Source organism: Nerophis lumbriciformis, linkage group LG18, assembly GCF_033978685.3.
Source record: "Nerophis lumbriciformis linkage group LG18, RoL_Nlum_v2.1, whole genome shotgun sequence".
NCBI classification, from domain to species: domain Eukaryota; kingdom Metazoa; phylum Chordata; class Actinopteri; order Syngnathiformes; family Syngnathidae; genus Nerophis; species Nerophis lumbriciformis.
In genome coordinates this window covers 37,217,501-37,233,956 of record NC_084565.2, presented here as the reverse complement: position 1 = coordinate 37,233,956, position 16,456 = coordinate 37,217,501, and the positions used below count along the sequence as shown (strand labels likewise).

The window sequence follows — 16,456 nt, the reverse complement described above, 5'->3', positions numbered from 1 at the left end:
ATGTTGTATGCGTGCATGTGTGATGTATCATGTTGTATGCATGCATGTGTGATGTATCATGTTGTATGCATGCATGTGTGATGTATCATGTTGTATGCATGCATGTATCATGTTGTATGCGTGCATGTGTGATGTATCCTGTTGTATGCGTGCATGTGTGATGCATCATGTTGTATGCGTGCATGTGTGATGTATCATGTTGTATGCGTGCATGTGTGATGTATCATGTTGTATGCGTGCATGTGTGATGTATCATGTTGTATGCGTGCACGTGTGATGTATCATGTTGTATGCGTGCATGTGTGATGTATCATGTTGTATGCGTGCATGTGTGATTTATCATGTTGTATGCGTGCATGCGTGATGTATCATGTTGTATGCGTGCATGTGTGATGTATCATGTTGTATGCATGCATGTATCATGTTGTATGCGTGCATGTGTGATGTATCATGTTGTATGCATGCATGTATCATGTTGTATGCGTGCATGTGTGATGTATCATGTTGTATGCATGCATGTGTGATGTATCATGTTGTATGCATGAATGTTCGTAATATACTCAACTTTAGTGGTAATGGGTTGTAATGCATCACTCTGCGTTACAAATACTCTCATGTCCTTATTTATCAATGAGCAAAACATTAGCTTTACACCACTCCTACCATAACAAACATGAAGCATGCACATCCATCCATCAATTTACTACCGCTTGTCCCTTTTGGAGTCGCGGGGCATTGTCCAAAAAATATAAAACATTTAAATCAATTAAAAAAAACACCATCTTATGCAACATGTGTCAAATGTCTGCAGATTATTATTATTTTTATAATCTTACCTTTTCCACGTTATCCACCGTGAAGTCCACAGCATCCGGTGTGGTAGTTATCCTCCCCGGCGTCTCCATAATAACCCCGCTGGGACGGAGCTGTCAAACGCCCGGACAACAACGACAAAAAAACACATCAATAGTCGCGTCGATCTAAATAAAAGGTGTTAGTTACGAGACCCCACCATTAAAAAGTTAGCATCACAAACGAGAGGGGGAGGTTCGTGCTAACCGGCAAGCTAACGTTAGCTCGCAACGGGGACAGGCTAGCACGGGCTAACACCATGCTAGCTAACTTTAGCAATCCGCGTCACAGGCTAAACAAATGTCAGAGCTTTTTTTTTTTTTTTTGGGCTGCGTGTCAGCCCACGATGAACACGCGGTGTGTCGTGTCGGTACAACAACAAACGTTTTCGCACCTTTATATCCAGGAAGAGGAGCGCGGCAATGCTGTCAGCCCGACGCCGCTTTACGGTCTGTGCTCTGCTCCGGCACAATGCTGCGTTCAAGTGCCGTGGTAACTCCGCGCGTCTAACTCACTACCCGCCCAGCAACACTATCGTAAAATCACTCTGCCTGTGTACATTAAAAAACATTTTTTACATCGTCTATTTTTTTTTATAAAAATGCTGATATTAATGGATGGATGTGCGCCACCCAAAGTAGCGTTAACAGTACAGTAACAATAAATGCTAGAAATGACGTAATTCATAAACGCAACATGGTCAGCAAGTCGCGGCTCTAGAGCCACATGCGGCTCGTTTTTCAACCTTTTTTGAGCCAAGGCACATCTTTTAAATAAAGAAAACACGGAGGCACACCACCAGCAGAAAAAGCTAAAAAAATGTTGTGCCTTATTTTGAGTTTGTTGTTGTTGTTTTCCTGTGTGTAGTGCTTCAGTTCCTGTCTTGCGCTGTTATTTTGGTGACCCTTCCTTCCTGTTTTGCTGGTGTTTTCCTGTAGCAGCTTCACGCCTTCCTTTGAGCGCTATTGCCTGACCTGCTTTGTTAAAGTTAAATGCATGCATACAACATGATACATCACACATGCACGCAAACAACATGATACATCACACATGCATGCACGCATACAACATGATACATCACACATGCACGCAAACAACATGATACATCACACATGCATGCACGCATACAACATGATACATCACACATGCACGCATACAACATGATACATCACACATGCACGCATACAACATGATACATCACACATGCACGCATACATGATACATCACACATGCACACAAACAACATGATACATCACACATGCGTGCATACAACATGATACATCACACATGAACGCATACAACATGATACATCACACATGCACGCATACAACATGATACATCACACATGCATGCATACAACATGATACATCACACATGCACGCATACAACATGATGCATCACACATGCACGCATACAACATGATACATCACACATGCACGCATACATGATGCATCGCACATGCACGCATACAACATGATACATCACACATGCACGCATACAACATGATACATCACACATGCACGCATACAACATGATACATCACACATGCACGCATACAACATGATACATCACGCATACATGATGCATCGCACATGCACGCATACAACATGATACATCACACATGCACGCATACAACATGATACATCACACATGCACGCATACAACATGATACATCACGCATACATGATGCATCGCACATGCACGCATACAACATGATACATCACACATGCACGCATACAACATGATACATCACACATGCACACATACATCATGATACATCACACATGCACGCATACAACATGATACATCACACATGCACGCATACAACATGATACATCACACATGCACACATACATCATGATACATCACACATGCACGCATACAACATGATGCATCACACGTGCGCGCATACAACATGATACATCACACATGCACGCATACAACATGATACATCACACATGCATGCATACAACATGATGCATCACACATGCACACATACATCATGATACATCACACATGCACGCATACAACATGATACATCACACATGCACACATACATCATGATACATCACACATGCACGCATACAACATGATACATCACACATGCACGCATACAACATGATACATCACACATGCACACATACATCATGATACATCACACATGCACGCATACAACATGATACATCACACATGCACACATACATCATGATACATCACACATGCATGCATACAACATGATGCATCACACATGCACGCATACAACGTGATACATCACACATGCACGCATACAACGTGATACATCACACATGCACGCATACAACATGATACATCACACATGCACGCATCCAACATGATACATCACACATGCACGCATACAACATGATACATCACACATACAACGTGATACATCACACATGCACGCATACAACGTGATACATCACACATGCACGCATACAACATGATACATCACACATGCACGCATCCAACATGATACATCACACATGCACGCATCCAACATGATACATCACACATGCACGCATCCAACATGATACATCACACATGCACGCATACAACATGATACATCACACATACAACGTGATACATCACACATGCACGCATACAACATGATACATCACACATGCACGCATACAACATGATACATCACACATGCACGCATACAACATGATGCATCACACATGCACGCATACAACATGATGCATCACACATGCACGCATACAACATGATACATCACACATGCACGCATACAACATGATACATCACACATGCACGCATACAACATGATACATCACACATGCACGCATACAACATGATACATCACACATGCACGCATACAACATGATACATCAGACATGCGCGCATACAACATGATACATCACACATGCACGCATACAACATGATACATCAGACATGCACGCATACAACATGATACATCACACATGCACGCATACAACATGATACATTACACATGCACGCATACATGATACATCACACATGCACGCATACAACATGATACATCACACATGCACGCATATAACATGATACATCACACATGCACGCATACAACATGATACATCACACATGCACGCATACAACATGATACATCACACATGCACGCATACAACATGATACAACACACATGCATGCATACAACATGATACATCACACATGCACGCATACAACATGATACATCACACATGCACGCATACAACATGATACATCACACATGCACGCATACAACATGATACATCACACATGCATGCATACAACATGATACATCACACATGCACGCATACAACATGATACAGCACACATGCACGCATACAACATGATGCATCACACATGCACGCATACAACATGATACATCACACATGCACGCATACAACATGATGCATCACACATGCACGCATACAACATGATACATCACACATGCACGCATACAACATGATGCATCACACATGCACGCATACAACATGATACATCACACATGCGCGCATACAACATGATACATCACACATTCATGCATACAACATGATACATCACACATGCATGCATACAACATGATACATCACACATGCATGCATACAACATGATACATCACACATGCACGCATACAACATGATACATCACACATGCACGCATACAACATGATACATCACACATGCACGCATACAACGTGATACATCACACATGCACGCATACAACATGATACATCACACATGCACGCATACAACATGATACATCACACATGCACGCATACAACATGATACATCACACATGCACGCATACGTGATACATCACACATGCACGCATACAACATGATACATCACACATGCACGCATACAACATGATACATCACACATGCACGCATACAACATGATACATCACACATGCATGCATACAACATGATGCATCACACATGCACGCATACAACATGATACATCACACATGCATGCATACAACATGATGCATCACACATGCACGCATACAACATGATACATCACACATGCATGCATACAACATGATGCATCACACATGCACGCATACAACATGATACATCACACATGCACGCATACAACGTGATACATCACACATGCACGCATACAACATGATACATCACACATGCACGCATACAACATGATACATCACACATGCACGCATGCAACATGATACATCACACATGCATGCATACAACATGATGCATCACACATGCACGCATACAACATGATGCATCACACATGCACGCATACAACATGATGCATCACACATGCACGCATACAACATGATGCATCACACATGCACGCATACAACATGATGCATCACACATGCACGCATACAACATGATACATCACACATGCGCGCATACAACATGATACATCACACATTCATGCATACAACATGATACATCACACATGCATGCATACAACATGATACATCACACATGCATGCATACAACATGATACATCACACATGCACGCATACAACATGATACATCACACATGCACGCATACAACATGATACATCACACATGCACGCATACAACATGATACATCCCAATTTCCAGTTTCTCTATTCAACATGTTCGAAAAGGAGTAGGAAGAAGCAGAGCTTATTTGATTAAAGTTAAAAAGTTAAAGTACCAATGATTCTCTCACACACACACACACACACACACACACACACACACACACACACACACACACACACACACACTAGGTGTGGTGAAATTTGTCCTCTGCATTCGACCCATCCCCTTGTTCCACCCCCTGGGAGGTGAGGAGAGCAGTGAGCAGTAGCGGTGGTCACGCCCGGGAATCATTTTTGCTGATTTAACCCCCAATTCCAACCTTTGATGCTGAGTGGTGTATTGGGTCCCATTTTTATAGTCTTTGGTATGACTCGGCCGGGGGTTTGAACTCACAGGGCGGACACTCTAACCACTAGGCCACTGAGTCAATAAAAAATAACATGAACTTTTATTAATTTAGGATCATATTTTATGGTAGGACACAACTGCTGTATTGGCGGTAACTTGGTAAGATTTCGCCTGCCGGAGAAGAGGCTCTTCTGGTTTATTCACAAAGCAACAGCGACGCTCAGTGGTCGGACGGCGACATTACACCACATCCAACCTCCCGAGAAAGCGCAAAGTCATGAAACAAATGAACATAAAAGGCAGATTTTTCTTTGTTGCACCAACGACTGAATTTAAACGTCTTTAAACACCACATTAGATGTGGAAGTGTTGTCTTTGGATACATGAATGCATGCAAACATCAGATTATTAAAAGGGCGGGCTATAGTGGTAATGGTATTAATAACAACAATAATAATAATGTCCCTTAAAGCAATAATAACACATTTTGTCCTGTCGTGACTGCCAAAGTCAGATCATAGAACTATTTTTGAACCGGTAGTACGTGGCAGCATTTCTGGTAAATCAGAGAGAGAGAGAGAGAGGGGGAGAGAGAGAGAGAGTTAGAGTCTTGTTCCAGCTACAAACACATTGGCAGGAAGGCTGCAGTGCACATTAGTGACTGACTGAAGACCTTAGACACTTCCAGCTTCAGAAACATCTCTTTCTCTAAGACTATGGAGGCTAAAACCTGCATTTGCTTTTGTGCCTTGTTGCTTTTTCACCTGGGAGCTGCTGATCATGGTAGGTGTCTCTCCGTTTTCTAGACTTTTGCTGCTCACAACGTTCCTATAAGCCTCCTCCAACAGCACAGCCATAGGTACGTGGATGGGACATGCACGGGCACGTCGTCACACCATGTTGCGCAACTGTCATGTAAGCGTAAGAAGAAGTTAAGCGCCGTAGTCTGGAAGAAGAGTGCAATAAAGTAATACTCACCCTTCGTAATTGAGGTTAGAGAGAAGTGTCGTTAATGTTTTTGAAGTACGTGTGATTTACATTAGCGTCTACCCGCTCTTATTCATACTGCATGCCGTTCTGGGTCGCAGTGACTTCCCTTCCTGGTTCTATGGTTACCGTCACACTTTGTCGTCACATGGTTCAGTTCCAGTTCCAGTTTATTTGGAACATGCATACGATACAAAGTATAATGCATCACACGCTCCCGGTTGTTTCATTACAGCACGTCCGAAAAGCAGAGCTTATTTAATTCTACCCCTTTCCACACCGTAGCAATTTTATCCAAGTTCCTTGTTCTCTGTAACAGAACAGTGAACAAATAAAATAATAGATGAATAATATACCATTGTAAGCAAACACATATTATAATATAAATACATAAATAATCTTTGTCTCAATAATAATAATCATCATAAATCTTGTTCTGTGTACTTTGTGAACACGTGCAGTTTGAACCGTCTCTTAAACTGAATCATATTAGTGCTTTGTTTCATTTCTTTGCTTAATCCATTCCATCATTTAATTCCACATACTGATATGATAAAGGTTTTAAGTGTTGTGCGTGCGTGCAAATGTTTTCAAAGTACATTTTTCTCTAAGATTATATTTCTCCTCTTTTGTTGAGAAGAATTGTTGTCCATTCTTGGGTAGCAGGTTATAGTTTGCTTTGTGCATCATTTTAGCTGTTTGCAAATGCACCAAATCGTTGAATTTCAATAATTGTTTGAGTTTGAGTTTGAGTTTGAGTTTATTTCGAACATGCAAGTATACAACATGATACATCACAATCTCCAGTTTTTCTTTTCAACATGTTCGAAAAGGAGTAGGAAGAAGCAGAGCTTATTTAATCCTACCCCTTTCCTTTTACATAACAGTTGCTAAAACTTTTGTTCACTTCCTGTTCTCAATGTATTCACAATATACTCCATAAGTAATCACAATAAAATAAGTAAATAAATAATAATTGGTGAAGTAAGTTACATTTCATATGTTGAGATAAGTAAGATTATTTTGTGAGTGAAAGAATGAAAGAATGGATGAGTTAAATACATTCAGAATGTTTATCATGGTTCTTCTTCTTTGTACTTTGTAAACACTTTAAGTTTGAAGAGTTTCTTGAAGTGGATCATATTAGTACATTGTTTGATTGCTTTGCTTAATCCATTCCATAATTTAATTCCACATACTGATATACTGAAGGTCTTAAGTGTTGTACGTGCATACAAATGTTTTAAATTACATTTCTCTCTAAGATTATATTTCTCCTCTTTTTTTGAGAAGAATTGTTGTATATTCTTGGGTAGCAGGTTATAGTTTGCTTTGTGTATAATTTTAGCTGTTTGCAAATTCACTATGTCGTAGAATTTCAGTATCTTTGATTCAATAAATAAAGGATTTGTGTGTTCTCTATATCCAACATTATGTATTATTCTAACTGATCTTTTTTGTAACACCGTTAATGAATGAAGTGTACTTTTGTAATTATTTCCCCATATTTCTGCACAATAACTGTGATTTAATAAATAAAGTGTTTGTATGTTCTCTATATCCAACATTATGTATTATTCTAATTGATCTTTTTTGTAGTACCGTTAATGAATGAAGTGTACTTTTGTAGTTATTTCCCCATATTTCTACACAATAACTCAGACATGGTAACACTAGTGAGCAGTAGAGAATATGGAGTGAATTTTGGTCTAGAATATGTTTTGCTTTATTCATTATTGACGTGTTTCTTGCTACTTTATAGGGCTGTGAATCTTTGGGTGTCCCACGATTCGATTCAAAATCGATTTTTTTTTCAATTCAACGCGATTCTCGACCCAAAAAGGATATTTTCCCGATTCAAAAGGATTGTCTATTCATTCAATACATAGGATTTCAGCAGGATCTACCCCAGTCTGCTGAGTAGTAGAGTTTTGTAAAAAGCTTTTATAATTGTAAAGGACAATGTTTTATCAACTGATTGCAATAATGTAAATTTGTTTTAACTATTAAATGAACCAAAAATATGACTTATTTTATCTTTGTAAAAATATTGGACACAGTGTGTTGTCAAGCTTATGAGATGCGATGCAAGTGTAAGCCACTGTGACACTATTGTTCTTTTTTTTTTTTATAAATGTCTAATGATAATGTCAATGAGGGATTTTTAATCACTGCTATGTTGAAATTGTAACTAATATTGATACTGTTGTTGATAATATTCATTTTTGTTTCACTACTTTTGGATTGTGTTTGTGTCTCCTCTCAATTGCTCTGTTTATTGCAGTTCTGAGTGTTGCTGGGTCGGGTTTGGTTTTGGAATTGGATTGCATTGTTATGGTATTGCTGTGTATTGTTTTGTTGGATTGATTAATTAAAATTTTTTTTAAAAAATAAAAAAATAAATAAAAAGAATCGATTTATTTTTTAATTAGAATCGATTCTGAATCGCACAACGTGAGAATCGCAATTCGAATTGAATCTTTCCCACACCCCTACTACTTTATGTTGTATATTTTTATGTGAGATTTCCAGTTCATTTTATCATCTATTATTACACACAGAAATGTGTTTTCCTTTACCCTTTCAATATCTACTCCGTCTATTTCTATTTGTGTTTGACTTTCTCTTCAACTCTTACCAAATAGCATTATTTTAGTTTTACTGAGATTCAAAGATAGTCTGTTTTTGTCAAACCATCTTTTTAATTTGTTATTATTTGTATTAGCTTCTGTGTGATCTCTCCTGAACAAAATTCAGTTGTATCATCTGCAAATAATACTAACTTTAAGTCCTTTGTAACTTTACAGATGTCATTTATATAGAGATTGAACACTTTTGGTCCAAGTATTGATCCCTGAGGTACACCACAAGATATTTTTAGCTCTGTCTTCACATATTGCTTCCTGTTGGTGAAGTCGCTTCTTACCCAGTTGGTTTCTTCTGTCACACAAACAAAGATGTCAATTTAAAAAAATATATATGTACAGTACAGGCCAAAAGTTTGCACACACCTTCTCATCAAATGTGTTGTCTTTATTTTCATGACTATTTACATTGTAGATTGTCACATCAAAACTATGAATGAACACATGTGGAGTTATGTACTTAACAAAAAAAGGTGAAATAACTGAAAACATGTTTTATATTCTTCAAAATAGCCACCCTTTGCTCTGATTGCTGCTTTGCACACTCTCGACATTCTCTCGACGAGCTCCGAGCACACCTGTGAAGTGAAAACCATTTCAGGTGACTACCTCTTGAAGCTCATGGAGAGAATGCCAAGAGTGTGCGAAACTTTGAAGGAACTAGAATATAAAATTAATTAATTAAAGTCCCACTGATAGTCAGACACGCACTAGGTGTGGTGAAATGACCCTCTGCATTTGACCCATCCCCATGTTCGCCCCCCTGGGAGGTGAGGGGAGCAGTGAGCAGCAGCATGTGCCGCACTTAGGAATAATTTTTGGCGATTTAACCCCCAATTCCAACCCTTGATGCTGAGCGCCAAGCAGGGAGGTAATGGCTCCCATTTTTATAGTCTTTGGTATGACTCGGCCGGGGTTTGAACTCAGGACCGACCAATCTCCGGTTTATATATATATATATATATATATATATATACATACACAGGCACGTGCACACATAGGGCCCTATGGGTGCTTGAGCCCCTGCCCTTTTTTGCCTCGTCTTAAAAAGTGCCCTCTGCCTGTGTGTGTGTGTTTTTTTTTGTTTTTTTTTCTTCAAACAACATTAATAAATTCCTGTCAGGGATGTAAAAAAAACAAAAAACAAAAAAAACAGTGGTACAAAAACTCCACATTTTCTTGTAATACCGGGTTGTTTGAGCGAATATAAATACATTTTGTGCCAAATAAATGTGTTTGCTATTATCCATATTAACGTGCAGTAATTACTACTACTGATTGTGCACTGATTTCACAGCATTTCATGGAAGCCCTGAATTTACATTGAGGAGCATATTTGGGTATGGGTGGCCTCCATCCTCCAGCCCTCTACTGGCCCCTGGTCCATATTTTTGGCCCTGTATTTTGTTTCAGTTGTTTAGTCTGAGCATTAAGTGAGAAAGACCATAAGTTACAACTTGATGGTGTTTTCATCAAGTTAAGGGAATAAGGACAGATTTTCACATTGAAGTTTTTTTCCATTTGGGTATTTATTTTTGTATTTTTTTTTTTCAAAGTTCATGTTGCACTGTTCAATGTTCAATATTAAAGTGCTTATCTTTAACAATAAATAGCCTAATAATAAACCAGTGTTTTGTTGCTTTTCATGTCTTCCAAGCCTATGATAATGTGAATTAACTCATTATGACAATAATTTGTTGACACAAAATAAATGGAAATCACTTTTACCTACAAAGGACATACAGCTAAGTAGTTAGCTTTCTATTAGCAAATTTAATTTTACATTAATTTCCATATTGTGTAAAGGACCAAAAAAAAATTTCCTGCCCTTTTCTGACTTTGAGCCCCTGCCCCTCTGTAATCATGTGCACGTCCCTGTATATACATATATATATATATATCCATCCATCCATCCATCCATCTTCTTCCGCTTATCCGAGGTCGGGTCGCGGGGGCAGCAGCCTAAGCAGGGAAGCCCAGACTTCCCTCTCCCCAGCCACTTCGTCCAGCTCCTCCCGGGGGATCCCGAGGCGTTCCCAGGCCAGCCGGGAGAGATAGTCTTCCCAGCGTGTCCTGGGTCTTCCCCGTGGCCTCCTACCGGTCGGACGTGCCCGAAACACCTTCCTAGGGAGGCGTTCGGGTGGCATCCTGACCAGATGCCCGAACCACCTCATCTGGCTCCTCTCCATGTGGAGGAGCAGCGGCTTTACTTTGAGCTCCCCCCGAATGACAGAGCTTCTCACCCTATCTCTAAGGGAGAGCCCCGCCACTCGGCGGAGGAAATTCATTTCGGCCGCTTGTACCCGTGATCTTGTCCTTTCGGTCATGACCCAAAGCTCATGACCATAGGTGAGGATGGGAACGTAGATCGACCGGTAAATCGAGATGTTTGCCTTCCGGCTCAGCTCCTTCTTCACCACAACGGATCGATACAGCGTCCGCATTACTGAAGACGCCGCACCGATCCGCCTGTCGATCTCACGATCCACTCTTCCCCCACTCGTGAACAAGACTCCGAGGTACTTGAACTCCTCCACTTGGGGCAAGATCTCCTCCCCAACCCGGAGATGGCACTCCACCCTTTTCCGGGAGAGAACCATGGACTCGGACTTGGAGGTGCTGATTACCATCCCAGTCGCTTCACACTCGGCTGCGAACCGATCCAGTGAGAGCTGAAGATCTTGGCCGGAGGAAGCCATCAGGACCACACCTAATCCTGCAGCCACCAAACCAGATCCCCTCAACGCCCTGACTGCGCCTAGAAATTCTGTCCATAAAAGTTATGAACAGAATCGGTGACAAAGGGCAGCCTTGGCGGAGTCCAACCCTCACTGGAAACGTGTCCGACTTACTGCCGGCAATGCGGACCAAGCTCTGACACTGATTATACAGGGAGCGAACTGCCACAATAAGACAGTCCGTTACCCCATACTCTCTGAGCACTCCCCACAGGACTTCCCGGGGTACACGGTCGAATGCCTTCTCCAAGTCCACAAAGCACATGTAGACTGGTTGGGCAAACTCCCATGCACCCTCAAGGACCCTGCCGAGAGTATAGAGCTGGTCCACAGTTCCACGACCAGGACGAAAACCATACTGTTCCTCCTGAATCCGAGGTTCGACTATCCGGCGTAGCCTCCTCTCCAGTACACCTGAATAGACCTTACCGGGAAGGCTGAGGAGTGTGATCCCACGATAGTTGGAACACACCCTCCGGTTCCCCTTCTTAAAGAGAGGAACCACTACCCCGGTCTGCCAATCCAGAGGTACCGCCCCCGATGTCCACGCGATGTTGCAGAGTCTTGTCAACCAAGACAGCCCCACAACATCCAGAGCCTTAAGGAACTCCGGGCGGATCTCATCCACCCCCCGGGCCTTGCCACCGAGGAGCTTTTTAACTACCTCGGCAACCTCAGCCCCAGAAATAGGAGAGCCCACCACAGATATATATATATATATATATATATATATATATATAAAACATGTTTTCAGTTATTTTACCTTTTTTTTCTGTGAAGTACATAACTCCACATGTGTTCAATCATAGTTTTGATGTGACAATCTACAATGTAAATAGTCATGAAAATAAAGAAAACACATTGAATGAGGAGAAGGTGTGTCCAAACTTTTGGCCTGTACTGTATATTATTTAACATGTATTATTTACCTCTTCATTCATTGGCTGAGAGACATCACATGGTTCCACCGTTTTTAAAGTAACCAAATATGGTTTCCTGCCTTTCTACAAAGGCCGTCACAGACATTTGAGTCTGAGACTCGACTTCCGTCTCAATTGTCTCCCTCCTTCATTTCCAGCCAGCTGTATTTGTTCAAACGGCTTCACACTTTTTATCTGTCACCCCCCACCCCCCACGCCCACCCCTCTTCCTCTTTCAACAGGCATTGCACACCTATTGCACGTACACACACACACACACTGCACTTCACATGAGAAGCGTACAGTCTTCCCACTAATTGGCCTCTGCAGTACAGCGTGCTCACTTTACTTTCTCTAAAGTCGCCTCGTGTTGCTGTAACCTTTGCATACTTATTATTAGACCATAACGAGACAACAAAAACAACCGGGAAAAAAAAACAAAAAAGCACTGCGGTCAAGAAGCACTTGATCAAGTAATTATGTGAGTCCGGCACATGCGGAGATGGCCGGTAATTACAGACCTTCACACTCATTCCATCAAGTCTTCTGTTTTGGTGCAGGCTGAGGAAGTAGAAGCGCTTCCTGCACGTTATAATAATAATAATAATAATAACTGGGATTTATATAGCGCTTTTCTAAGTACCCAAAGTCGCTTTACATGTAGAACCCATCAATCATTCACACCTGGTGGTGGTAAGCTACTTTCATAGCCACAGCTGCCCTGGGGTAGACTGACGGAAGCGTGGCTGCAATTTGCGCCAACGGCCCCTCCGACCACCACCTATCATTCATCATTCAATTCACCGGTGTGAGTGGCACCGGGGGAAAAGGGTAAAGTGTCCCGCCCAAGGACACAACGGCAGCGATTTTTGGATGGTAAGAGGCGGGGAGCGAACCTGCAACCCTCAGGTTTCTGGCACGGTTGCTCTACCCACTTCGCCATGCCGCCCCACGTTTACACGTTGCTCATATTTAGTTTTTGGGAAAAATACAAACCCCAAAAGCAGTGAAGTTGTCATGTTGTGTAAATGGTAAATAAAAAGAGAATACAACAAATCCTTTTCAACTTATATTCAATTGAATAGACTGCAAAGACAAGATACTTAACGTTCCGACTGGAAAACTTTGTTATATTTGGAAATATTAGCTCATTTGGAATTTAATGCCTGCAACAGGGTTAAAAAAAGCTGGCACAAGTGGCAAAAAAGACTGAGAAAGTTGAGGAATGCTCATCAAACGCTTATTTGGAACATCCCACAGGTGAGCAGGCTAATTGGGAACAGGTGGGTGCCATGGCGTAGTGGGTAGAGCAACCGTGCCAGAAACCTGAGGGTTGCAGGTTCGCTCCCCACCTCTTACCATCCAAAAATTGCTGCCGTTGTGTCCTTGGGCGGGACACTTCACCCTTTTCCCCCGGTGCCACTCACACCGGTGAATTGAATGATGAATGATAGGTGGTGGTCGGAGGGGCCGTTGGCGCAAATTGCAGCCACGCTTCCGTCAGTCTACCAGCTGTGGCTATGAAAGTAGCTTACCACCACCAGGTGTGAATGATTGATGGGTTCTACATGTAAAGCGACTTTGGGTACTTAGAAAAGCGCTATATAAATCCCAGTTATTATTATTATTATTATTATGATTGGGTATAAAAACAGCTTCCATGAAATGCTCAGTCAGTCACAAACAAGGATGGGGCGAGGGTCACCACTTTGTCAACAAATGTGTGAGCAAATTGTTTAAGAACAACATTTCTCAACCAGCCATTGCAAGGAATTTAGGGATTTCACCATCTACGGTCCGTAATATCATCAAAAGTTTCAGAGAATCTGGAGAAATCACTGCACGTAAAACATGACATTACGGGCCTTTCATCCCTCAGGCGGTAATGCATCAAAAAGCGACATCAGCGTGTAAAGGATATCACCACATGGGCTCAGGAACACTTCAGAAAACCACTGTCAGTAACTACAGTTGGTCGCTACATCTGTAAGTGCAAGTTAAAACTCTCCTATGCAAAGTGAAAGCCATTTATCAACAACACCCAGAAACGCTGCCGGCTTCGCTGGGCCCGAGCTCGTCAAAGATGGACTGATGCAAAGTGGAAAAGTGTTCTGTGGGTCTGACGAGTCCACATTGCAAATTGTTTTTGGAAACTGTGGACGTCTGACGTTGATTTGACCATTGAATTTTGGTCATTTACTAACCGATATTCCACGACACAAAGACAACGTTGAAACAACACGCTTTTTGACGACATTGTTTCAATGTCAGGTTGTGACCTTCCAGCATGTAAAAAATTCCGTTACATTCATTCAGTGTTCAAAAAAAGCTTTCGTAATAAAAATCAATCAATCAATGTTTATTTATATAGCCCTAAATCACAAAAGTCTCAAAGGGCTGTACAAGCCACAACGAAAACACAAATTGACCTCTGTGCTACTAATAGCGTTTTAACATTTGGCATATTACAGCAATTTAACAAAAACAAATGCATTTTAAAAATAAACAACATTTTAAAAAATGATGTAAGTGACAAAACTGTGCCAAGATTTGAAAATAAATGTCATTACGTGGACTATGGGGTGGTTGTTTTCCCGAGATGCAAGTGAACTTGGACCGGACATGGCGTGAAGGTAATGACATCTTTATTTCAACACTAATAAAAGGAATAAATAAAAGGCGCGCACAAGGGCGGAAGTACAAAACTTGGCTATAAAAACAAAAACTAGCACAAAGGCAGAACTATGGACAAAAAAACAAAAGACACTAACTGTGGCATTAATAAACAAAACTTACTTGCGATGACGTGAACAGGGCAGCAAGGGCTATGAAACAAGCAGCGTGAACTGAGCATGAAAGCGTAAACACGACATGAAGCAGAGTGATGTCGCCAGAAAGACAGCCTGGCAACAATGGCTTTAAATAATACAGACATAATTGACAACAGGTGCGCAAGTGCAAAACGTGAAACAGGTGAAACTAATGGTCGCTATGGTGACAAAAAAAAACAAGTTTATAATGTCTATTTTCTATTTCCTGCTGGATCTACTCTTTATTCTATACTGCTGCTGTCACATATACTGTAATATTGTACATGGTCATTGGTATATATTGTATATATGTCATTGACATAATATAATATATCTGAATACATATTATTCTGTACACATATTATGTATATATTCGTATATATGTTAGATTTTTTATCGCTATATTTTAAGAAAATATTTCTACTCAATTCTTGCTGAATAACTTCTTCCTCACAAAAAACAACAACAACAAAAAAAAGTCAGAAAAGTCAGAATATTCCTCAAAGTTTTGCAAGATAAGTTTTTCCTCACAATATTGCAACTTTTTTTTTTTTTTTTTTTAAAAAAAGGTTATACTTTTTTCTTGTGCATTTTTTTTTACTTTTTTTCT

The 16,456-nt window shown here is 40.8% G+C and overlaps 2 protein-coding genes across 5 annotated transcripts in view; one reads left to right on the top strand and one right to left on the bottom strand.

Moving 5' to 3' along the window:
• Window positions 1-16,456, bottom strand: part of LOC133617908 (importin-13) — a 138,129-nt gene that overhangs the window by 84,275 nt on the left and 37,398 nt on the right. Inside the window, exons 1-2 of one of the 4 annotated variants that reach the window (XM_061978286.2) lie at window positions 1,247-1,343; window positions 837-926 (exon numbers count right to left, since the gene is read on the bottom strand). In XM_061978286.2, coding sequence (XP_061834270.1) covers window positions 837-905 — 69 coding nt within the window. In that variant the 5' untranslated portion in view covers window positions 906-926; window positions 1,247-1,343. Of the gene's footprint in view, window positions 1-836; window positions 939-1,012; window positions 1,170-1,246; window positions 1,344-16,456 lie in introns of those variants that run through there. The other 3 variants (XM_061978285.2, XM_061978284.2, XM_061978287.2) reach the window with 3 other exon arrangements.
• LOC133618144 (uncharacterized) overlaps window positions 6,342-16,456 on the top strand; it is a 43,992-nt gene continuing 33,877 nt past the window's right edge. The window contains exon 1 of the mRNA XM_061978617.2: window positions 6,342-6,529. Within this exon, the coding sequence (XP_061834601.2) occupies window positions 6,463-6,529 (67 nt within the window). The 5' untranslated portion in view covers window positions 6,342-6,462. The remainder of the gene's footprint in view (window positions 6,530-16,456) is intronic.